Source organism: Tenrec ecaudatus, chromosome 9 (assembly GCF_050624435.1).
Source record: "Tenrec ecaudatus isolate mTenEca1 chromosome 9, mTenEca1.hap1, whole genome shotgun sequence".
In the NCBI taxonomy this organism is placed as follows: Eukaryota; Metazoa; Chordata; class Mammalia; order Afrosoricida; family Tenrecidae; genus Tenrec; species Tenrec ecaudatus.
The window spans coordinates 91587653-91614422 of record NC_134538.1 but is presented as its reverse complement, the minus strand read 5'-3'; the positions used below and the strand labels follow the sequence as shown (position 1 = coordinate 91614422).

The window sequence follows — 26770 nt, the reverse complement described above, 5'->3', positions numbered from 1 at the left end:
ATTTTACTTCTGCTACATTTCTTACTTTGAACCTGCAGTTGAGTATCAACTGATGATCCTTGAGATGCTATGACTTCATCTTACAGAATAGAGTTTTATATTGTCACCTGGGAACAAGGTTCTACCCAGTTCTGTGTACTTAGGTAGCAAAATACTCAAACTAATTTGGAAGGATTTTAAATGTAGCACCCATTTTCAAGCTGTCATTCTGCAAATACAAAAAACTTTTTAAAAAATGCAGACACCAAGCAAAATGTCTAAGGTAGGGTCCAGGTAGCTACCAACATCCCCAGGTAATTCTGAGAAATAGTAAAACATGTGAACTCCTATTACTTAATATCATGTTGGAGGAGGTCTGGTAACATAGTGGTTTAGGAGTTAGGATGCTAACCACAAGCTAGGCCGTTCAAATCCATCAGACACTCCATGTCAGAAAGACGCAGCTATTGGCCTATGGAAAGATTGATAGCATCAGAAATCCTATGGCGCTGTTCTACTCTGTCCAATTGGGTCCTTATGAGTCGGAATTGGCTCCATAGCAGTAGTTTGCTTTTGGTTTTTGACATATCATGTTGAGCACTTTGTGTTGTTAGGTGTCATTGAGTTAGCTCCGACTCGCAGCGACCCTATCCACATACAACAAAAGGAGACACCGCCTGGTCCTGTGTCACCCTCATAACTGCTCTTATGTTTGAGCACATGGTTGCAGCCACCGTGGCAATCCGCCCGTTGAGGGCCTTCCTCTTGTCACTGCCCTCAGCACTCATAAAGATGTCTAATTCTTTACTTAAGAGGAGAGGACTAAGTCCAGCCCCAAAGTAAAGAGAATATGATCTACAACAAACTTAATAATTACACGTTCATGTTCCGTTTTCCCACCCCCTAGTCTTTATTTTCTACTGGGAGGCTGACACAACAGCTGACAGGAGGCACAGAGAAAGGAAATGAAATTGCCAGAGGGAAGGAGGAAGTTATAGATGGGATTAGTCTCAGGATCAAATCCAGACCAAAGGTTGATAAGAATTTGAGTGAAATGTATAAAAACATGAATAGTGTAGATGCAGGGAACAGAAACCGATTCAGTGTAAGGAAGGCAAAGAAGTATCTTTTAAAATTATTGAAATAAAAAATGTAACAAAAGGAAAGTAAGTCATTTAAAGAACAGATAAAAAGTTAACAAAACTCACCATCGCTGGAAAATATGGCAAGTGAATAATGAGAAGCATTAAGTAAAATATATGAAGCTGGGATATTCTTTGAGACAGTTACCAAGAATACGGAGCACATCCTTCTACAGCCCCCTAATCTGAGAACGCAACACTAGAAGATCAATTTCCATGTATATCTAGTGTGGTGCTGCTTTGAACTGGCATTTCATGTAACTACATATGCATGCACATGTATGTCTATATTACATAGTGGCTGACCATCTACATTTACTGGTTTCATAGAGTCATTTTGCAGTGTAACCACTATGCCCATGTACAAAATGATGTAAGAAAATACTGCTTATTAAAATTACCAGCTATAAACATGTGAGATAAGAAAGAGGGGAAATCCATAAAATGAAACAGGTTTGATAGGCAAACAATCCTCTATCTTTTCTCCTGGAAATTTTATATACCAATAAAAGTAAATTCTAGAGAGAAATTGCTCTACCATTCAAATTGCAGTAATCAGGCATTACTGATAGAGCTGACTTGTTTAAAGGGGAGTCTTACAATTTCAACAGGAGCAATGCTTCGCACCAGTTGCTGGAGGAGAGTAGCTTCACAGTAAGGGAATTTCCTGATACTTTCTCTAATGATTTTTTCTTGATATGTTGGAAAGCCATCGGTAGCTCGGCCTTTTAACAAGCTGAAAGAAACACACACACACACACACACACACACACACACACAGTTATTTAAAGTAACTGGAATTCGATCACATAGGATTCCCTCCCAGCCAAATCGATGGTACTTTCTTCTCAACTACTTGAGACTGTCATTCTTTGTTAAATCATGACCATGGACTCAATTCAAAGTAATCGCTGGTCCACCTGTACTTTAGGCCTAATCAGACTCAGGGCCCTGAGATTTCAATGCAAAGGTGATCCCTGCTTAAAACACACTGAACATTGCTAATATCTGATTAACTAGTTACTTATTATAATGCCAGGTGTTTGTACAAAGGATGATAATTCCCATCCTATCACATGGTCTCTAACTTAGTTCCCTTTTCTCAGGAGAGAAAAAAAAGCATATATATATATATAGCCCCTGGTGTTCAGAGACCAAGGATAATGCACAAGGCACTATAAGCAGGACACCCTGCAGGCCATTTGAATCCAAGGCAGTACACTGCAGCAAAACAGGCCCATTCTCAACTGCGGACAGTCGCTGCTTTTTAGCTGGATGCGTCCACACAGGTCTTCTCTCAACCTCATCTGTAAATTGAATATAACAATCTGTGTAACTCACAGCATTATTGTAGAGAGTTTCAAAACCTCACTCACTACCATTGAGTGGATTCCGACTCACAGTGACTGTAACCCTTTAGAGGAGGCGAAAGGCTCATGACTCTCTCAGGGAGCAGCTGGTGGTCAGCAGCCCCACAGGTAGCCCACTACATAGTAGTAATCACTGCTGAGGAATCACTCGAAGTACAATTACAAGTAAAGATCTGAGTACACAATCCAAGTACAAGTTCTCACAGCGTCCGTCTGATTCTAAACAACATACATAACCGAACGCCGAAAGTAATAACTGGTTAAATGCTTAATTTAAAAATCCACTGCAAGACTTTGTATCAGCGTTAAACCCATGAGTGTACTGTGCACATAACATGGTAAAAGCAGTACCTTTTGATCAGAGTGTCTAATTTATTCTCTCCATCCTTTAGGAAGTTAATACATTTCTGAAAGATGCAACTTATATAGTGCATTTTCATAGCCAGTACTTCATTCATGTCGCGCTGCTTCATACATTTCTCACAAATCAAGTCCAACACTTTGTAGCATTTATTCAGGGCTGCTTCATCGGCCAGCAGGGGATTCTCATTTACAAGCATCACAATCTGAAAGAAATTCCAGTGAGTTTAGAAACGATTTGAGAATATTTTCCATACAGAAAATTGTGACATCAATTTTTTATTAATCCCTCTCTATATGGCCACTTAGCTAGTATTTTACTCAAATTGAAAATGAGCATGTAAGCTGCCACTTTTCAAAGCACCTTGGAATCTCTTAAACTGGACACAACAGCATTACAAGATCATCCGCCCCCCCCCCCCAGGTGAACCAGGGAATTAGCATGCAAGGTTTTACCAACTTGGCTAGAAACCCTTTTTCTAAAGATAAGGATGATATATTTGTGCACATTTCTTTCCATCAAGAAACACACCCTTGAGTGAGTACTATTTTTTAATTAATACCACTTAGCGCTACAATTTCATGGCTGGCAAACCATAATCTCATTCATTCTTCTTAGTTAAAGTGAAATAAGGGGTTTACAGAAAGAAATCCCAAATGAAATGTGCTTTACCTTCCCATTAGCTACATTTCTCTGTACACATGTTCCTAGGGAGACTTCCAGTCATCTCTGTTAGTACAAGTGGATCAAAAGGGAAACCATAAAACAGCTTTTAGGAAGAAGTCATAGAGTTGTAAATGTTTCAGCAGATGGAGTCCTACAATTTTAGACACAGGCATAGATGTAGCTCCAGTTTGTAATGAAGAATGTCTTTTATTGGCTTTACATTAGCACAGATCACTTGAAGTCATGGGACAGTCATAAAAATTCTCAGAGACATAGGATGTTTATAACACTCGCCTGATTGTCTACCTAGATGGAGAGCCAGTCGGTATGTAACCAACCTATCACAGTAATATGCAAGCAAATGTCATCAATTAGATTCATTGGGCATGAAAACCACTCATTTGTCATTTTAAGTAGAACCCTCTGTCTAACCCCTTATTTGGCTATTGAATACACATTTAATGTCATAAAATTGGAATAGAATGTTAATTTGCTTCTCAAACTTCTATATCTATAAAGAATCAAATATTTTATTTAAAATCCAGCGCTTCATAGTAAAGTATCAGACCTACTTAAGTATAAGCAGAACAGTTATTGATATATTTCCTGATGATTTCCCCTGCTGTTGCATGTGTCCAAGATGCCCTGTGGCGATGATGAAAAGGTACATCGTATTCTGTTTATACTCCAGCCGATAAGAGTTCTACGTATGGCATTTATAATCAAAGCATAAGATTTTTAAAGTTACACAGTGGAAATTTAAAAATTCAAACAGAACCCCAATTACTTATTGCTTGTTTATAGGCCTTATTTTGCAATATCTATAAAGAAAAAAAAATCCCAGCTCTCCTATGAGCTTGCTGCATTGTTTACTTGGTTGCAGGCTCCCTGGAATTCGGTAGACTCCTAAGTGGCTCGAAGAGCAACAGCTCAAAACACTGGCCGGCCCCGCACCTTTGTCACAATTGTCAGTGTGTTGGTAGCCACCGTTGCAGCCAGTGCCATGCCGTCTCACTGGCGGGCTTCTGCTTTTCTGCGGACCTTCTACTTGACCAAGCATGATGCCCTTTTCCGTGGATTAGTCTCTTCTGATAACATGTCCAAAGAATGTAAGGCAAAGTACTGCCATCTTCATGGGGCATTTCTTCCAAGAAATATTTGTTCTTCCAGCAGCCCACAGTACTTTCAATCTTCTTCACGAACACCATGATTCAAATGCATTAATCTTGCTGTAACCTTCCTTATTCATTGTCAAACTGTCACATGCATATGAGGCTATTGACAATACCATTACATAGGTTAGGCATTCTTTGGTCCTCAAAGAATTATCCTTGTTCTTTAACACTTTAAAGAGGTTGTATGCAGCAGCTCTGTCCAATGAAATACGTCCTTTGATTTTTAGCTACTGCTTCCATGAGCCTTGATCCAAGCAAAATGAAATCCTTGATAATTTTTATTTCTTTCCCTCCATCTACCATGATGTCTTCTATTGGTCCAATTGTGAGGATTTTGGTTTTCTTCACATTGAGTAGCAATCCATAATAAAGGCTACAGTCTTTGATCTTCATCAGCAAGGGCTTCAAGCCCTCTTCCCTTTCAGCAAGCAAGGTTGTGTCTTCTGCATATTACAGTTTGTCAATAAGTCTTCCTCCACACCTGAGAGCGTGTTTCTCTATATATTATTGAGCTTCTCAGATTATCTGCTCAGCCAACAAATTGAATACCTACGGTGAAAAGACACAAAACTGAAGCATACCTTTCTTGATTTTAAACCACTTAGTATATTCCTTCAATCTATTTCAATGGCTGATTCTTGATGTGTGTACAGGTTCCAAAGGAACACAAAAGGTGTTCTAGAATTGCCATGCTTCTCAATGTTATACAGAGTTTGTGATGATCCATGGTGTTGGTACCTTTGCAAAGTCAATAAAACACAAATAAACATCTTTATGGTATTTTCTGCTTTCATTCAAGATGCCTGACATCAACAATGACATCCCGTATGGCATGCTGTCAGGCCCTCCTTTGGTTCTAGCTTGAATGTCTGACAGCTCCTTATAGATGGACTGCTGTCCCATTCCAAAATTTGCTCAGGAAAATTTTACTTGCATGTGGTATTAAACATTGTTCAATAATTCCCACATTCTGTTGTATCACCTTTGTTTACAGTATTATTGGCACATAATTCACATATCACACAATTCAATCATACCAAGAAGAATTATATAATCATTACCACAATCAATTTTATAATATTTTCTCTACTTCCCCAACACGATTAAATCACTTTTACAGTGAGTTGTGTAATCACAGTAAGTTTTATTGTTCCCTCCCCTCACTCACCCTCCCAACCTTCCACCCCTAACCCTACCTCCCCTATAGCCCCTTGCATCAGTTATTATCTCTATGCATCCACTCCTGTGCTTCACAGACTGAAACACACAACAGAAATATAAAACAAAAACTAAATAAAGTGGTAAGGATAGAATAAGAATAATATAAGATAAAAATACAGACAATAATGAAGAAAGAAAAGACCACAATCAATATCTAAAAAGCCAGGGAAGACATTTTTGTCACGGCACAAGCAAGAAACACTTGTACTAACAAATTCAGGTTGGGTCAAGAGAGAGGTCAACGGACCAAGTATCATCTTTGATCCGGCATAATCAAGATGACCACGAGCTCTGTCTGAGAGTAAGGCTGTTTGAGAGGCTTCGTCTGACTAGACACAGGCGGTTTGGGGTCCACTCTCCTCCTCAGCCAGCTATAAGTTGGGCATTCACAATTTAAGTTCTGATACTTCTCTCTTTGTCATATTGGATTTTGTTATGTCATCTCTGGATCACACAAGCTGGTGTGCTTCTTCCATGTGGACTTAGTTGACTCCTCACTTGGATGGCTGCTTGTTTGAATACAAGCCTTTACGATCCCAGACACTATTCCACTTGATAACCGGGCACCACCTGCTTTCTTTACCACACTTTGCTGCGGCACCCTGATCTTCGGTGGTCCTTTCCTGAAGGTGAGTGTGGAGCAGGGCCAAGTTATGAGAACAACTCTTCTTGGATTGGGGTTGGAGTTCAGTGGGATCCCAGAATCCATCTGCTTGTCATAGGATACACAGAACTCAGGTTTACTTTGGCAGTTGTATGATGACAAAATGAAAACCCCATTAAGACCAACTACATCAACAACAGTAACAAATCAACCAGCAGATAAACAGACAAGCCAAAGGCAGGAGAACAAAAACCCACAGAAATAAAACATCCCCCTGGGGTATAAGGCGACTGCACGGACAACACCAACAATTCCCCGATGACAGCACTCTGGGCACTCCTGCGGATGAGGAGTCTATGTGAGGACCGTTCCACCTTGAGCTCACCCATGAGTTGTTGCCCTACACAGTTCCATCTCCCATTTGCTAGAGCTGTTACCCTGAGTATCGGGAGTGGTACCAGGGGAAAACTTCCTGGATCAATTATTCCGGGTGCAGATCCCTGCCCAACAGATCACAACTTGTCATGTCACTGCCAGGGGGGGATCGAGGGACCAAACATATGGTGCATCACCTTTCTTTGGAATGGACAGATATGGATCTCTTCTAGTAGGCTGGCCAGGCACCTGTCTTCCAAATTTCCTGGCATAGACAAATGAGAGGTCTAGTGCTTTATCAGCTTGCTGAAACATTTCCATTGGTATCAATTCCTGGAGCCCTGCTTTTCACTACGGTCACTCAGCGCCACTTGGAGTTGCTCCTGCAATACCATTGGTTAGCTGCACCCAAAGGGGACTTGAACTAGTGTCCCTTCCTTTACTCTCTGCAACATGACGAAGTAATTTATTATGGAAGACATCTTTACTATGAGTGAGGCGTAGTAAAGGCATTCCAGTTGGCAGAAAGACCAGATGTAACTATATCTCCACGGACTGCTGCCTCAGAATGAATTTAGACAATGGTATTTGAAATTTTATCTTTCCTTTCTTTCCCAATCGCTACACTAGCATCACTCCATGCACACCTGCCTCTTGACCACTCCCTGGCCCTGCTCATCTCTGCTATCATCTTGTTTCCTCTCCAATTTGCTTCCTTCATAACCTCTGTCCTCAGCACAATTCCCGAAGTCCCTTTGGAAAACAAACACAGCTGTATCGCGATAGCAACCACTTCACCTAGATGCCAGGTAGCTGCCCTGGAGTCCTGTCCAGAGAAGCCACGCTGTGTGTCTGGGAGGAGCTCGGGGTTCATCTAAAAATCTCTTGAACTTTATGCAGAACTCCTGTTGGCTGCTTTCTGGTGACACTGCCCTGAAGAGCCTCGCTAGTGTGAAACATGTGAGGCAGCGACAAGGGGCCACCATGCAGAACTGGACAGCGTTCGTCCCACGAGAGGGTCAGAGAAAGCAGGCTTTCTGCCATGGGTTTATTATTTATTTAGATTAAGTACCCTAAAAAAATGCATGTGGCCTGTTTCAAATTGTTTGTATTTCCACCTTGCTGCTTGCAATTTACTCAAACTTTATGTCCACATCTACTCCTAATATACGCCTTTAAATATAACTGAAGGTGCAATAATTCTCGGCTAGGCAATCCTGTGAGACTAGGTTTCATGTTGATATAAAAAGTTATTCCACAGACCCTATGCACTCTGAAGGGATGGAAACTTCAGTAAGAAAGGCAGCACATCAGGAAATGCAGGAAACGTCTTCCAATCAATGTGAACCCGAATATCTTAGTCCTGCTCTGGCAGAGGGGGGCCGGGGGGGTTGTTGTGAAAACCACATACCTTCTTTACAGTGAGACGTACTGTGCCCAGGGAAAGCCTGTCTCCACACTTAGCCTGCCCCGTGCCTAAGAGAAGGGGTCACTGACGGACACTTAGTTCTCTCTCTTCAAATGAGACCCACCCACTGACACACAAGAGGCTAAATATTTTTAAAAGATTACCCAAGGGAAGATTCAATAAAGTTCATGAAAAATAGAATTATAAGATCATGGATTTTTCCACCAACCTTTGAAGGCCCCTTTGCATTCTAAGTTCCATATAACGTCCACTAGGAACACAAATATACGGCTTACAGCTAAATTCTTCCATCTACTTAGAAACACCAGGAACGCCTCTTGCCCTCCTTTCAACATGTTAGGAACAAAAATCAGTTTTTAAAAGTAAAAACCACCTTTCTTCTTATACGGAAGTCGTCTACTAATTTTAACATCTCTTGAAGGTCCAGAAAGTTAATATGGGGGGGGGAGGGGAGGGGCATATGACAGGCATTATTTGTTTGTTACTTGAGCCTCAACATTGTATGCACAGGGCTGCACAAAGTAGCACAAATGTATCCACTGTGGAAGTTATACCTTTAAATGCGTGTTAAGAACTTGAGAGAGTTACTTTGTAACAATTGTCCGCTTGTTTTAGTGCTCTGTATATTCTAGAGCTTCTTTTGTAATAAACCTCTAAGAAAATCTATTTTATATTGCGGGAAAGTCTTGTCTTTTAATTTTCTACTCATTAACTGTCTTGCTTAACAGACATCTATTTGTTTTATTTATTTAGTTTACAAACATCTATTTATTACTATAAAATCTACATTCAGTAAATAAAAGTGAGCTAGACCTTGACATTTGACAAAGCATAATACATAATTTTCTGTGATGATGCATTGAAGAATTATGATAGTCTTACAAATATCTTTTTTCACCTCTCTGTATGTTTGCATATATGTGCATGTGTGTGCATGCAAGGCTGTGTACAAAAAGTGAAAGCAATTATGTAATTCAGAAGAGCTCTTCTCATTTCGCCGGTTAAACCTGGGGAACTTGTGCATTGGTCTACACAGTTTGAAAATCTATTCCACTTGAATTACTAGAGGAATATTTTATACTTGCATTAAAAATGTGCTCACAATTGGATTTCAAAACATTTCACAGGTGGGTCATGATTCCAGTAGACGTGGTGGGTGTCCCACCCAGAATCCACTTATCAAGGCAATGCTCTATCCCCCAGCTGCTGGGAGCACCGACTGATCAAGGTCCGGAGCTGCTCCTCCAGAGAAGTGCCCTTGTCCAAAGGGAGCTAGTTCTTGGCACTCTCGGGAATGTTTTCCTTTCTCTTTAGGTTAGCCCCCAGTTAATACAGTGACTGACACCCAAGCCTTGCCTCTGTGGAGCGAGTCACTGTTTACAGCATTCATAGATGGAGGCAGAAGCCAGGCCTACATTTATGTCTTGCTTCCACGTTTTGCCTGGGACCATCCCCCAAGAAGTCACACGAGCATGCCAGTCCCTTGAAAGTTCTATGCCTACCAGTGCGACTGCAGACGATGAGCCTACTGAAGAAGGGCTGTTTTAAGTCTGAACCGATACCTTGACAGGATGAAGATTTGCGGTGGTGATAATTTTGTGCAGCGGGCCTGTCAACTTTGGGGGGAGTTTGGGTTCTTTATCCAGTCCCTGGGGCTTTGTGTAATAATCCAGTCTCTCTCGAGGAAAGAAATTGTTGATTATAGTCACGCAATCATGTTGACCTTTTAACAGAAAAATAGAAAACGTGTTACTTTGTTATCGAAATCAGACATTCTGTAGCTGTTTATTCAGTTGCTGTGGTAGTTGCATAATCTGTTGTCAAGTTGAGACTTCAGAGTGAGGGTGTGGAGCCTAGTTTGTCAATCGGGTAATAGCAAATGAGCCCTGTGTGTGGGCATGGCCTTCTCTTGAGGATTCTGGGAACTCCTGTCTTCCTCCCTGGAGGTGGGAGACAAACTCTCTCTCTGCTCACTCCTTGGGAGACAGTGCAGCTGATAAGACACATGGAGACAGGCTGGTGGCAGCCACAGCCTCGGACTGAAGGAATCACGTAGAGACCCCTGCCAGCACTGACATGTTTCTACCATCACTAGATCCACAAGATTTCCCACCCACAGGGCTGTGATCATCCTGCATTTAGTGTCATTGCATGTGTTTCGTGAGTCTGAAGAGGACTTTGTAGATTGCTATCACACATATGGGCTAATATCCGACCTATGGACTTGGTCTGGACTGGGCTTGGATATTTTCTCAATATTCAATTGCTCTTCTATATAAAGCTCTTTCGTCTACACATGAGTATCTATAAATTTGTTGCTCTTGTCTTCCCAGACTAACACAATTGCTTTGTTTTCTTGTGAGGTAAACATGCGTCAGAACCTTTATTTTTGAGATGTTGAACAGAGGGGAAGAAAAGGTAAAAGCATTTTAGAGAACAATCATACCGTCTGAAGTGGTGAAATAATTTTATTTTAAGGATACAGAATGGACCACATATATCCAAAGATTTTGTGGGTTACAGGAAAGTGATGCTGAACTTTAAATAGTTTTAACTTACAGCTGTTACAAAAGTGCCTTGTAATGTACCTGTCCCATCTTCCACCTGGCCTCTGCTCCCCTGCTCCTCCTGCACCACTTCCTGAACCAAGGGAGCAGCCACTCTGTGCAAACAGGCAGAAGCTGCAGGGCCCATTGCAGGGTACCTACTCTGCCAGGATCTCCAGAGAACAGACTTCTTCCTCCTCTCCAGCTGGCGAGGGCCAAGGGACTAGCAGCGGAGGATCCAGGGGAGAGCACCCAGGCACTGGGGCTCCTGGAGAAGCATTCCCCCTGGGCAGGCTATGTGTGCCCTTGTCCACTTGTGCACAATCCCAGGAGCATCTGCGTGACCCTGCCTGCTGACAAGAGATGGCCTGCAGGGGGTGGCACCAGGAGTCAGACCGAGGATGCTTTCAGAGGTTGGCCTAGCGCTCTGCTTGTCTCTGGAATGAAGCAGCTTCTTCCTCCGGATGCCTCAGCAGAGAATGAGTCCGCTGGGTCCCTGACTCCTGTCCACAGATGTAGAGATTGTGCCACCGTACAGCACTGCTAGTTGGAAACCACTCCCCAGCCTGATCAGCTTTACCTAACTGCCTAACCTGGGAGAACAGAGGCACCCAAGGAGAGCCAGCACCCTGAAAAATGGTGCGATGCCTCCAACCAATAGCCTTGTCAGTTGGAAGCCTACAGGTAACCTCAACCAGGATCACCACCATCACCACCACCAGGGATAGAGTAGAGCTGCCCATATAGAGTGTGCCAGGCTGTGAGTCTTTCTGAGAAGCAGACTGCCACAACATTCTCCCACAGAGCAGCGGTTGCTAACCGTCAGGAGCGCTGCCAGGTAGTTATTCCACTGGGTCACCAGGGCTCCTCGTGACAACTACGAACAGATGAGTGCAGTTAAATTAGGCAGACTCTATTAGCACATGTCAACTCCCATTCTAGAACCACAGAGAGATTTGAATGTTAAAAACTAATGGGCAACCTAAAAGGAATAATCTTGGTCACTATTGAAAACTAAAGTAGTAATGTAACAGGAAGATGAAGTAGATATCACAAAACACAAAAGTTCAGGAGACAAATACCATTACAGAAGACACAAAAGAGCTGAAGGTCAACCCCAACCAATGTAACAGTGAAACTCAGAGAAATGCCTCAGGGGAGGGAAAGAGGAATGGATAGAGTAGTAATCAAGATTCCATTAGTATATTTGGTTACTCTAAAGCAGGAGTCCTCAAAGTATGGCCCGCAGGCCACATGCGGCCCGCCGAGGACATTTATCGGCCCGCCCAGTGTTTATGCCGCCGCTGCCTGTCCTGCTTAGCAGCCGACTTGTCTAGTGTGTATAGGAATTTGTTCATAGTTTTTTTTTTTAACCCTAGTCTGGCCCTCCAACGGTCTGAGGGACAGTGAACTGGCCCCTGTTTAAAAAGTCTGAGGGAGGACCCCTGCTCTAGATTGGAAGAGCTGAGTCCCGTTATGTGGGATTAATGAAAAACACACAACGCACATATTGACACACAGTTGGCAACATTCTGAATTTCGAAGGTAAATTTAAAATCACAGAATCTTCAGAATGAAACATAAGAACTTGACAAAGTAAGAGTAATAGCATTTCCGAGTGCCGACCAGAATTCGACGATGACCTTTAAGTTCCACATGAAAACTGAGAAGAATAAATGATAGTTTGCTACCAGAATCATCAAACTAACCAAGGAAGATATGTTTTATTACGAGGTGAGATGTAGTCAATTAATATGACTCTTCTAACCATAATTCTTTATGTAATGTAATTCTGGGTGGCATTCTTGGATACCAGATTAAAGAGGGATGTATCGTTAGACTCTATTACAGGGTGTGACTTAAGACTCACTCCTTATTTTCCTGAGAGGTTTTATCTGCTTAAAGATAAAACCACACCTCTATCACAGTCAGTTCCCTGCGTTTCAGAGCCGTGTTGGGCACAGGAGAAAGCTAGACCACTGGAAGAACACGTTGCAGATCGCTGTCTGAAGGGGTGGAAGCCAACCAGAGGCACCAGGGACTAGCATGGCGCTAAGGGACAGTGCACGAGGAGCAGCACCCAGGCCATGGGACGCCCATACAAGACTTTCTGAGCCGCGGAGGCAGAGGCCGCCGGAGACTGAGGAGCAGAGGGACTTGGTTGCTGGCTGAGGAGAGGTGTTTCTGTGGGCTGGTGACTGTATCCCGACTGTTCACGGAGCCTGACTTTTGGTGACCTGTTAATTCTAATAACCCCCTTAATCATAAGTATTGTCTATGAGTTCTGTGTGGCCATTGCAAGGACTTACCAAACCAGCACAGATGCAGAGTGCTGGCATTAGAATAAATAGGTAACGAAGGATGGAGTGCAGAGGCCTATCTAACTGCTGCGTTATAGCAACAAGGAAGAGGTCACGGATGGTTGATCCCTGGGTTGTGATTTACTTAATGCGGCTCTTTGAGTCAGTCTCTAACTCTCACCAATCTGCCTTTCCCGGGTCAGAAAGTGGGGGAAGAGAGTGGAGGCTTCATTCACCTGTGAGTAATAGTTCATAGGACTCCCTGCAGTGTCATCCCGTTGTGTGTAAAACGCGCCCCCTTGAGAAACGGGAGGAGGGATGTCATTATCAGTCAGGGTCAGGGGAGGAGTGCATTTTCTGGACTGGGATCCCTGTGCAGTGAACCTCCGGAATCCAGCGAGAGCAGCAGCGAAACCAGGAGTCTAAGCTCAGAGCAGACGGCTGGACTTTCCAACCCACGGAGCAGGAGGCTGTTTTACAGAGTGGAGTGCCTCTGGGCACTTAATTGGGGATGTTGGACTTGCTGACCCCCCGGAAGTGGAGCTGAGTGCCTTCCTGTTGAGGCTTCCTGGAGCGGGATCCCTCAGGACAGTCCAATCAGGGACCTCAGTCTGCTGAACCAGCTGTACCTAAGCTGAGTACCTTTGGGTTGGGGCTTTCACGGAGTGGTGTACCCTTTTGGCATTTGTTCGCAGCTTTAACAGAACTTTGTAACATGTGCTGATAAACAACCCAACCCTGCGCATTTCTCACTGGCATTACAACTTAAGTTCCTTGAGAAGCCATCTCATCGTGAATGTTTTCTGTGCACTCTGTGTAGTCCTTGCAGTGGATACTGGAACGCAGAGAGGTGAGATGGAGAACGCTAATTAAGACATCGCAGTCTCCATGCTGTGTGCCAAGTGAGGTGATACCACCTACATAAACCATCTGAGAAAGGTCTACATGCAAATCTTCCATGAAAATAAAGATCCCAAGGTACAAAACCATCTGAATTTATTTTTACAAAACAACAACATATAGTCTTTTTCTAGAAACTTCATTTCCGGGAAATTTGTTTTGCCAAAGTTTAAGCAAAAACGTGAAAATAATTACAGTATTTGTCGTGGAGCTGGAAAAACCTGTGCAATCTATCCATGGGTGGAACGGAATGAACGATGCTACAGTGTAACTTAGAATACTAAGCAGATTTTTACATGACAGCTCATTTCTCTTCTGAGTTGAAAGGAGATTCATGATGTATTGCTAAGTAAAGAAAACAAGTTATAAGCAATCTTTATTATATTATTTCTAAAATCTTGTGCTTATGGGTGTGTGGTATGTACTTACATGCTAGATCGCTTTTGTGGAACAAAAGATTTTATTAAAACTCATATGCCAAAAATAACTATGTCAGCTGATGGTGTAATCAATGGCTAAGAAATTATTTCAAAAAAATTAAAATGAAATGAAAATATTCATTTTAGGGTAACAGTGTGGACAATTTCTCCCCTAATTTTTGTTAAGATCACAGTCATATTAATAAAAAGAAAAGAGTGTTTTTTTAAAATTATGGTTGAAAGAACAAGTACCCTATATACTTGAGTATAAGCCAACCTGAATATCAGCCGAGGCATCTAATTTTACCACAAAAACGGCATTAAAAATGTGCTGAAACACTCGGCTTACATATGAGTGTATATTGTATATGGTAGCCCCAGCTCTAGCCAGAAGACACTAGGAAAGTCACTTAACTTCCATGAGTAGCTGACATCTACTTTGTTACGTCATAAACAGGAAAGCAAACAAACAAAAATGCAGAGTCTAACAGAATTTCATAGGTTACTGTATTCATTTTCTTTAAGGCACAAATCAGAAAACTGCGGCCCCATGGAGGTGAAGGGTCTCACCCAAATCCTGGGTAAATAATTAGCTGGAGATGACACACTGTGCTTTTCTGCCTAAATTGTCACCCTTAAAATGAACTTAAAGGTACACTGGAGGACAACCATGGAACCCCAAGCTGTAATGGATAAAATATTTCCTTGTGCTGAATGGACAGCAAGGCCATACTGTTTTCAAATCAAATTGAGTTACTGTAACATAACAGTATTTGTTCTCACACAAGTGTTATAGATGATAACTCATTGAACGTTTCTCAGAGTAAATGGTCACCACTATTAGTAATTTTAAGATCATTTAATAAATGGAAATTTAAATAATATAAAGTTACTGTCACCCATACTTAACTTACTCCCACTTGTATCTTATTTTAAGTGTAATTTCTATCAAAGTACCTTTAGAAAAGGATAGGAGATTCTTCTTTCCTATATATTTTCATGGAAGCTCTCTTATAGTATTTTTTTACACGGTCTATTATTGCTATTAGTCTAAGAACCATGACAGCAAAGACAATAACTGTCTTGTTCACCCCTGGAACCAATGCACCATAGGTGGTAAATACTGAATATTTAGTGAACTCTAGGCCCCACAAGGTCATATACTAGATTCCCAGTAAGCCAGCCTTTTCTATTTCTGCACTTCTACCAGTGGTATTTCTTAATTGTTGACTCAGTGGGGGCTATAATACCAATGACCAGAAGTGTTCACTTCCACTCCCCTTTTAGTCCCTACCTTATGTCAAGTTTTGCATGACAAGAATTATCATGAACACACACATACACAATGTTTGTGGGTAGAGAACATGATCATGAAACTCAAACTCAAGGCCATTGAATTGATTCTGACTCATAGTACCCCTGCAGGATAGAGCAGGGCTGCCCCTCTGGATTTCTGAGACTCTGAAGGGAGTAAGAAGCCTCTTTCTCCCACAGAGCAACTGGTGGTTTTGTACTGCTGCCTTTGCTGCTGCTACAGTTAGACAACGCCCCCCCCCCCATCCCCGCCTGCAAGCAAACCCACTGCTGTGCCCCAGGGCTGATGACAGTTTAAAAATAAATAAGTAAACAAACAGCACTCACTGCCATCAAGTCAATGCTGACTCTTATTCTTAGGGACCCAACAGGACAGGGCAGAAATGTCCCTGTGGATTTTCAAGTAACCTTATAGGAGTAAAGCACTTGTATGTTAAGACTCCTTCCTAAGAAAAGACTTCCTTCTTGTATTTAAAATCTTCAAGTAACAGTAATGTATATTTAGTGTTACATGTGAATTCCTTAAGTCTACCGTTTTACTTAATCCTTCCAATAACTATGTAACCATTTGCAATGAGGAAACTGGAGATCAGAATCATTAATTGACAATTAAAATGCACAGTAACTCCAGATTAGGCTAAACTAATTCTCTTACACAACTAGAACAGACTTGTTTAAACATTTCACTACAACTAAAATGGCCTTAACATTCCTTTTTAACTTACCAATTGAAAATTCAAAGCAACTTGCTGATTTTCTCCAGTCTTTAAGTAAGCCAGGCAAAACCTAATGTGACCTTTTAAAAATTATATGATAGTATTTGCATTCTGAAAAGCAAAGTGATATTTTTGCACAATGAAAAGCTGGAGTAAAAGATAATGTAACATTGTATTAAAACTCACCCACAAAGGCTGCCATCTGAGCTGCTGTTCTTCCTACTGAATTGACAACGTCTGTCTCAGCCCCAGCTTCCAGCATTACCCAGGTGATATCTTTATTACCTGCAAATAATAATGTGCTATTATTGAACAAAAAAACCCCACTACCGTCAAGCCAATTTTCACTCCCAGTGAACCTATAGGACATAGCAGAGCTGCCCCTGTGGGATTCCCAGGATGTAACTCTTCACTGGAACAGAAATTCTGCCGCCTCTCTTCCCGTGGAGAGAACGGTCGGTTCAGAGTGCTGGCCTGTGGTTCACAGCCCACTAGACCACCAGGGTTCCTGTGTTATTAGTAAGGGGATGCAGAACTCAATCAATGCCCCCCACCCCCGCTAAACTATCTGCAGCTCAGTGAGTTTTGTATATTCATTTAATTTTTAAATTTCTACCTCATGGATTTTTTTGCTAAAATATGAATCATGGCTATAGGAAAAAATATAGACTATATATATGGAATATAAAATGTTATAGAATCCGCAAAGAAACTAACCTTAAAAAACTAACCTTACTTTCTGGAAAATACATTAAACAATACAAAATGGTTAAAACTGAATATATATTATGTATTTTTAAGCATACAGTTAAAGTAATAAGAAAAGCAAAGGCAAAACCCCAAACCAAGCTCACGGCCATTGAGTCAGTTCTGGCCCTACAGGAAAGAGTAGAGCACCCAGGCAGGGTTGGAAAGGTTAGAGACCTGTACAGAAGGAGGCTGCCACACCTTTCTCCCACAGAGCAGCCGATGGCTTCAAGCCACCAATCAGTTGTGTGGACGTGGAGTGCTTTAGCCACTGTCCCACCAGGGCTCCAAGTAAAGAAGAGTTAAAATTATAGACACTCTTCTTCAATATCTATCTACTAACTCACTGCATCTCTTATAGGTACAGACTTTGGAATAACTTCCTAACAGATCTTTGCCGACTTTTCTGTCTATATAAACAATATAGTTATTCTACTCACATGCTATCATTAGTGGAATGCAGGCACATCTTCTGCTATTATAAAGTGCACTTATTAAGCAGCCTTTTCCAGACATCATCTTTATAAACCTCAGCTATAATTTCCTAAACAGCACTTCTTGAAAAACATTTGCTGAATCAAAGAGAATACATATCTTAAACTGGTGTTGCCAGACTCTTTTCCAACAAGGCTGCACAAATGTGCACTCCCCACAACTGTGCAAAGCGGTTTCTGGGCCTTATCAAACCTCTGCTTACATACCATATATACCTGTGTATAAGCCAAGTTTTTCCAGCACATTTTTTATGCCGTTTTTGTGGTAAAATTAGGTGCCTTGGCTGATATTCGGGTCAGCTTTTTTTCCTTTCCTGAGTTGAACGTTGTTTTTTTTTTTTTTTTAAAAAAACGTTTTATTAAGGGCTCATACAACTCATCACAATCCATACATACGTCAATTGTGTAAAGCACATCTGTACATTCATTGCCCTCATCATTTTCAAAGCATTTGCTCTCCACTTAAGCCCTTGGCATCAGGTCCTCTTTTTCTTCCCTCCCTTCCCACTCCCCCCTTCCTCATGAGCCCTTGATAATTTATAAATTATTATTTTGTCATATCTTGCCCTGCCTGATGTCTCCCTTCTCCCACTTTTCTGTTGTCCATCCCCCAGGGAGGAGGTCACATGTAGATCCTTGTAATCGGTTCACTCTTTCCAACCCACTCTTCCTCTACCCCCCCTGTATCGCCACTCACACCCCTGGTCCTGAAGGTATCATCTGCCCTGGATTCCCTGTGCCTCCAGCTCCCATGTGCTCTATCCAGACTTGCAAGGTAGAATTCGGATCATGATAGTGGGGGGGAGGGGGGAGGAAGCATTTAGGAACTAGAGGAAAGCTGTATTCTTCATCGGTGCTATATCGCACCCTGACTAACTCATCTCCTCCCTAGACCCCTCTGCAAGGGCATCTCCAGTGGCTGACAAATGGGCTTTGGGTCTCCACTCTGCACTTCCCACTTCATTCACTATGGTAAGATTTTTTTTGTTCTGATGATGCCTTACACCTGATCCCTTCGACACCCTGTGATTGCACAGGCTGGTGTGGTACTTCTTCCATGTGGGCTTTGTTGCTTCTGAGCTAGATGGCCGCTTGTTTACCTTCAAGCCTTTAAGACCCCAGATGCTATCTCTTTCGATAGCCGGGCACCATCAGCTTTCTTCACCACATTTGCTTATGCACACGTTTGTCCTCATTGATCGTATCATGGAGGTGTGCAGCCAATGATATGATTTTTTGTTCTTTGATGCCTGATAACTGATCCCTTCGGAACCTCGTGATCACACAAGCTGGTGTATTCTTCGATGTGGGCTATGTTGCTTCTGAGCTAGATGGCCGCTTCAGCTTTCTTCACCATATTTGCTTATTCACCCACTTTGTCTTCAGCAGTTGTGGCGGGAGGGTGAGCATCATAGCATGCCAATTTAAGAAAGTATTGCATTGAGGGAGTACTTGAGTCGAGACCCAATGTCCTTCTGCCACCTTAATACTAAACCTATAAATATAGGCACATAGATCTATTTCCCCATCCTCATATAATATTTGCATATGTGCATGTCTTTGTCTAGATCTTCATAAATGGCGGGTCGGCTTATACTCGAGTTTATACAGTAAGTGAAAAAGGAGACCTGGTAGAGCTAGCAGATAAACTTTTTACTACTAACCACAAGATCAATGGTTGAAACCCACAGCCACTCAGGCAGAGACAGATTTGACTCCATGACAGTGGATTAGATTTGGTCCATATAAGTCAAAAGTGATTGTTTAATATTATAGTTTATATTTTATTGGGTATTGGTGAGAAATTTTTGTTTTTATCAGGCAATTTCTTCTATGTGAAATTTTCTATTCTCCATGAGAAATTTTCTCAATAATTTATTCTTATTCTTTGCCGACGATTTTTTTTGGTTGAACCAACTAGGGGTACCCCCTCCCCCAAAATAAAAAATTATATTATTTTCAAAGTTATACATTTAAATTTTTTTACAAAACAATCTTATCACCTTCAAAGTACTCTCCATTACACTTGATATATTTGTCAAATCTGCAATTCCACTATTGGAGACATTTTTCAAACTCATCTGTTTGGATGGCTGACAGCACGTCCCTCTTTTTGTTCTTCACCTCTTCTATGCCATCAAATAACTGTTCTTTCATGTCCCTCTTCACTTATGGAAACAAAAAGCAGTCCCATGGCACGAGGTCAGGTGAATAAGATGTGTGGGACAAGAGAGGCATATTGTTTTTTGCCAAAAATTGGCACACTGGAATGGCGGTGTGAGCACGTGCACTGTCATGGTGGCAAACCCAGTCCCCCATCTGCCACAAATCAGGCCTTTTTTGTTGCACACTGTTTCACAATCTTTTCAGAATTTCTAAATAGAAAGCTTAATTAACATCTGACCTGGTAGAACAAACTCCAAATGCACTACAAGTAGACACTGCATTCGTTCGGGAAGGTGACAGACATCCAGAACGAGGTGTGTCATCAATCAACATTTTATCTTTTTTGAAATGAGAAAATCACTCATACACTTGAGTTATTCCCATCGCACTGTCCTTGTAAACTGTGTTCAACATCACAACAGTTTCTGTGGCATTTTTCCTCGATCAGGGAACAAAATTTCATAGCCACACACTGTTCTCTTAAATCAGCCATCACAAAAAGAAAACAAGTTTTGAGTGAAACTGTTTTTATGAAAAAGTTCACTGTGACCAGAGAGAACCTTTCCAGGTGATGCCACTGGGTGCAGTAACTCAGAGCGAGTTGCTGGATGCTCCTCTAGCAGGAAAAAATGCATACTAAGAAATCTCTGCCCAGTGGAGCATTTTCTATCTTTTTTGGGGGGGTACCCCCTTGTATATCACAGAAGAGTCCAAGTCCATGGCAGTTTAAATTTCCACCTTTAAAAGCGACTCAGACCAATGTTTAGATCTGATGAGTACGGATTCTGTAGAGTTTTTAGACAGATTCTTCTCATTCTTTTTTAAATTACATTTCAACTTTATTTTTATGTTGATTTATATATAATTTTCCCCCTTGTTGGTGGAATATAATTCTTACAAACAAAAACATAGTCTGTTTGGTTGTAGTAACAGTATCCCATGAAACACTCCCTGTATAGGTGGCTCTCTAATGTTCTCCCCTCTCCCCCTTAGTCTCCTTTCCCTTTTCTTCCCTCCACTCGCCCCCTGGCCTCATCGTAGTCTTTATCCGTTAGTAGGAGAACCATTGTTCGTTTCCTTTATTTTCTTTTATAATAATAGTGTCTAAAATAAAATGAAATACTTAAACTTTATGAAATTGACTAACTTTGCCGAGCCTGCTTTCCCATTTTGTTCTTGTCTTAAAGTGTTTGACAGATTCGTCATCATTTAAGGATACATAATACTCCATTGTATGACTGTATCAGCATTTGTTTATCCATTTCTCTAAAGTCACGCTTTTTTGTTGTTTCCATCTTTTTGTCATGATAGAAATTGCTGTAATAAACATAGGTGTGCATATGTCTTGTTTGTGTTTTGTTCTTTGTTTCTTTAAGGTATATACCAAGTACAGAGATTACAGGATCATAGATATTGTATTTGCATTTATTTACAGGAGCACCATTCTGATTTCCATAGTGGTTATACAATTCTACAACCCCACTAGCAATATATAAGCATTCCAGTCTCTCCATATTCTCTCTAGCATTTATAAATTTCTGTTTTTCTGAAATTTGCTAAGATTGTCAGTGTGAGGTAATATCTCATTGTAGTTTACTTTGCATTTCTCTTATGGCTAATGAACACAAACATTTCTTCATATGGTTGTTGGCTCCCTGGATGCTATCTTTATTAAACTGTCTACTCATGTCTTATTCCCATTTTTTATTGGTTTATTTGTATTTTTCATGTTATGGTATTGTTGTTTTCTATAGATTTTTTAACTAGGTTTTTAACTGATATTGTTTCCCAATCTGTGGGTTCTCTTTTAACCCTTTTGATGAAGTCTTTCGATGTGCATTCAAGTCATATTTTAGAAGGACCCAGTCCTCTATTTTGTGAGTATTTCTCATCATGTTCAGTAGTGAATTTATGCCTTGTATTAGAGCCCTTAAGGTTTGTCCCTGGTTTTTCACTGATGATCTTTATGGTTCTAGGGTTTATAATTAGATTTTTAATTCATCCTGTATCCATTGTTATACATGGTATGAGATATGGGTCTTGTTTCATTCTCTCGTAGGTGGGAGATTCAATTTTTCTAGCACCATTTATTTAGAAGGCTATCTATTGCCCACTTAATATGTTTCAATCCTTTAACAAAAATCAGATGCAAGTATTTGGTTGTATTTCTGAGTTCTCACTTCTAATCCACTGGTCTTCACTGTCAATTGTTGTACCAGTCCAACTGTTTTGATTACCATGGCTCTATAATAGGTTTTAAAATATGGGAGGGAAAGGCTTCTGAGGTAGTTAGTTTATTGTGTCAACCTGGCCAATAAACACATGTGGGGTTAATTGACGGAGGGAGAGATAAATGGTTCAGTGAGCCTTGCCTTTCTAGTTCTTGGGTCTCTGGTTTCTGATGGTCAGAGCAGGGTGCAGCTGCCGAGCCAAATCACTGCTTTAGCTGGCAAGGCTCTTTTCCCGAAAGACATCCCTGAGGAGAAGTCACATGGACCTACGCCGATGCAGCCCTGGGTGCTTGAGCACCCATGTGGAGACCCCTGCCAGCACTGAGATGTTTACACATTCACTGACTCAGCTTTCCTTCTGCAGTCACCATCATTGCGTGTGTTTTGTGAGATGGAGGAGGACTTTGTGGATTGGTGTTGGACATATGGGTTAATGTTGGACTTGGGGGCTTGGGCAACACTGGGTTGGGATATTTTCTTGATGTGTACTTAACCTTTATATAAAACTCTCTCTTATACATGAATTTAAGTACCAGACTAATACATCTTCCTACTCTGTTTTTATTTTTAATAGTGTTTTGTTCATCTTAGGTTCCCCTCCTTTCCACTTAAAGCTAGTGATTAGTTTTTCTATTTTGTTGAAGAATTGTGCTGAGATTTAGATCAGAGTTGCATTGAATTTATAAAGTGTTTTTGGTAATATTGACATTTTCATTGTATTTACCGGAGTCTTCCTATCTAGCAGCATGGATCATTCTTCCATTTGGGTAATTCTCCTTGTTTCTTGTATAAGTTTTTTGTTTCCCTGGTAATATTTATCCATAGTTGGGTTTTTTGTTTTTTGGAGTGGTGGTGGTAGTTGTAAATGGTATTCTTCTTTTAATATCTTTTTTGGTGTCATCTTCTTTAATATATATAAGTCCAACTAATTTCTGTATGCTGATCTTATAGCCTACTAGATTGTCAATTTTTTCAGTTAACCCCAGCATTTTCAAAATGGGGTCTTTGGGGTTTTCTATATATAGAATTATATCATCTGCACATACAGAGAGTTTTGTTTCTTCTGTGCCAACGTGGATATCTTTTTGATATTTTATAGCTCTGGATAAGACTTGCCAGAAGCTTCCTAATTTCAATTGCAGTATTTGTCTTTTTCTAATTGACTTTTCATGTGTAAAAATATAAACCTTTTAGACATGCTACAAGTATTTTACAGTTTTTATTTACATTTTAACTCTATTTGTGGTTTTCCCTAGATAAAAATGTTTATATACTTTGTCATCCAAATGGCCAATATTTGAGGTTCTACACTTTATTTCATGCTTGGAAATGCTTTCCTATCCCAAGATTGCAGAAATACAGGTTCCTGCTTTTAGAGTATGAGAACATTATACCTTTATTGTCTTTAAAAAATAATAACTACCCATACCCACACTTAATTTTAGAAAACGTGTTTGAGGCAAGTGTTTAATGTCACATATTGTAAGCAAAAAGTCAGAAGAAGTTTCTAAATGTCTCACTCTATTTAGTGCACAGATGTCAATAGAGCAAAGAGATAACGGTTAGAGCATTTGGTTTTCAGAGAACAAACACGTTTTTGTATAGTTTCAAAATAAAATGCATATTAAAACAAAAATATTAAAGATTAATATATCCAGCTGAACTCTTTATAAAATATTGCTAAAACAAAGAATCCATTGATTCAAGTAACTAGAGACACAGATCACCACACTAACTAACCATGTAGTATATGACATACGTGGCATGTTCCCCAAACCCAAAGAGCATCATCCCCTTTCATTAAACTTAACCTTAAAATAAGGCAAACAAAAATGCACTTAATTTATATACTATATGCACACATACACAATGGGGTTTTAAAGGTTTGTGGAAGCATGATAATACAAGATAAAGGCATTTTTCAATCTTTTTAAAAGACCTCTCCATATATCCTTATAAAAAATTAACAGACGACTAATAGTAATAAATGAAGTATGGGCTCAAACGTCACCAGAAAGCGCAGCAAACATGAGGGCTGTATATCCGTGTTCGTGTTGATGACAATTGACATCAGCTCCGTGTCGTAAAAGTAATTTACACATATCAAGCTTTCCTTTATATGCAGCATGCATTAGAGGGGTCATTCCATTCTTTAAGAGAAAGGAAAAATGTGTTACTTTTATTCATTTACCTCCTATTTGTATTCCTATAATCCAATTTTCAAAATATACATCTACATAATATATGCTATTATATAGTATAAAAATAAATACAAGAATCTTGATAGTCTCTGTAATATTGTTAAAGACACTCCTCTCACAAGGAATGTCCATAAACTACAGAGAAAGAGGCAGCTTTAATACTTGAGTTTTTTAGAAATCAACAAGTTGACTGAGAAAAGACTCAATCTCATATGACTAGTACATGGCTAAGCAGCCCTGGTGGTGGCATGGTCATGAGCTGGGCGGATCGGCAAGTCAAAACCACCCGCAGCTCTGAGAGACAAAGGCTGGGCTTTCTACTCCCATCACCAGTTCCCGTCTCCGACACCCGCAGAGGGTCACTATGAGTTGGCATTGATTCAATGGCAGTGAGAGTACATTGCTAGGCCCCGGACAAAAAGCCACATTTTATGTTTCTCGTGTCTACCGAGCATGCTTTGTTCCTGAGAAACAAATGAATAAACAAATATAGATAAGCCAAACTCAGTGCTATCAAGTTCGTTCCAACACATAGCGACCCTATAGGACAGGGAGAATGATCCCTGTGGATTTCCAAACCTCTAATTGGGCAGTCACAGAAAGCTGCATCTTTCGCTTGTGGAACGACTGGTGGGTTCAAACTGCTGACCTCCCATTCAACAGCCTGGCCTGTAGCTGACTGCGCTACCAGGACTCCAGAGAGTGATGCGTAGGAAACAAGCAAACAAACAAACTCACACAGGAGCGCTCTTAAGAGGAAATCTGAATAAAGGATGATACATCAGTATAAGGAATATTATGAAGATATTAAGTAAACTAATTCTTTGTTTCTATTGAATTGGAGAAATGTGCATGAATTACCACGAATAAAGAAAATCAAGGCACTGAAATTGTAAAATGGCCACATTTTTTAGCAATGGTTTCCAAAAAACCATACATGTGCAATACATTACATAATTATATATGCCTACATTATGTATGCACATAAATTATTCACACACATACATGAGCTCAAAAAGTTTGGGGGAAAAAAGAAATGAAAAGATAGTAAAAATTTTCCACGAACTTTTTGAAGTGCCTTCATATATACACAATGTATAGAATAACATTGTAACACTGTAGAGAAAGCTTTGCCAGTGTATACATCAGGCTATTATTGTTTGGCATCCATATGTTTTGAGCATATGCAATGAAATACTTCACCTGTGTGTCCTAGGTGCCTAACACTGCTGAATGGATAAGCAATTCTTTTCAGTAACCCAAGTTAAGCTTTCTTATGTGCTGGAATGCCAAACCTCTTTTGGATTAAAACATCTCATGTAATTCCTTACTTAATAAAGTTCAGAAGAGTGAGCATAATTTGAATTATTCTGGAGTCGTGATATCTCCAGATTCTTATTTTAAACAAAAACCATCCGATTGTGATAGAATCCCACAACTCTTAGAGGGCATGGGAAGACTTTATCCAAATCCAAACCCCACTGGTATCAAGCTGATTGTGGTTCCCAGTGGGCCTACAAGACCGAGCACAGCACGTGCAATGCTGCAAATACATTTGTATGGACGCGACTCCATGTCTTCCTCCCACAGAGTGGTGGTGCTTTAAAATGTCAACCCCTCAGTGACACTACCCACGCTATCTCCAGTATGCCTGTGAGGATTATTAATATATATATATATATATACATACATACACACATACATACATACATACATACATACATACACACACACTGCTATGGAGTCAATACTGATGCAAATCAATGCACAGGACTGCCTAGAACTACTTGCTGAGGTTTCTGAGACAATACATCTTTATAGAAACAGACAGCCTCAGCTTTCTCTCCTGTGTGGACGGGAGTCTATATTTTAGGCTATTATATAAGATACAACTTAAAGGAGATGCCAAAGTTTTGGGGGAGTAGGTGTGGAAGCAGACAAGGAAATTCTAACTTTGAGACGCCCTCAATTGGGGATTTCTCTTCAAGGGTGGGGCATTGTTCTGGAGGGGAGGTTGGGGTTGTGGGTAATCATCCACTTGCACAAAGGCAGTCAATGGAGGCTGTAAGGGACAAGGAGTAGGCGATATATTATGCTGTGGATTCTAGAGGTGAAGAGGAAAACAGGTATTCTGAGCATGACCAGTGTGAAAGCTCCTTATCAGTAAGATAATCTGCGGATAAAAGGTTAGTTTACAGATTGCAGGGAAAGGACACAGCACCACCAGAATGGCCGCTAGGAAGCAAGCAACTATGTCTATTACATATGGCAGAAGTCTGGGCCATAGACCGGAAGTTCAGCATATTTTTTTAAAAATCCAGAATGGAGTAGTCAATCAGCCACCAATCCCATCCAACTGCTAGAAGTTATCTATCAATGTGAATGACTAACTGGGAGAACACTGAATAGTCCTC

At 40.7% G+C, this 26770-nt stretch overlaps 1 protein-coding gene across 1 annotated transcript in view; it reads right to left on the bottom strand.

Moving 5' to 3' along the window:
* Positions 1 to 26770, bottom strand: part of ANKMY2 (ankyrin repeat and MYND domain containing 2) — a 43429-nt gene that overhangs the window by 6446 nt on the left and 10213 nt on the right. The window contains exons 3-7 of the mRNA XM_075558338.1: positions 24167 to 24305; positions 16704 to 16802; positions 9885 to 10045; positions 2843 to 3057; positions 1722 to 1857 (exon numbers count right to left, since the gene is read on the bottom strand). Coding sequence (XP_075414453.1) covers positions 1722 to 1857; positions 2843 to 3057; positions 9885 to 10045; positions 16704 to 16802; positions 24167 to 24305 — 750 coding nt within the window. The remainder of the gene's footprint in view (positions 1 to 1721; positions 1858 to 2842; positions 3058 to 9884; positions 10046 to 16703; positions 16803 to 24166; positions 24306 to 26770) is intronic.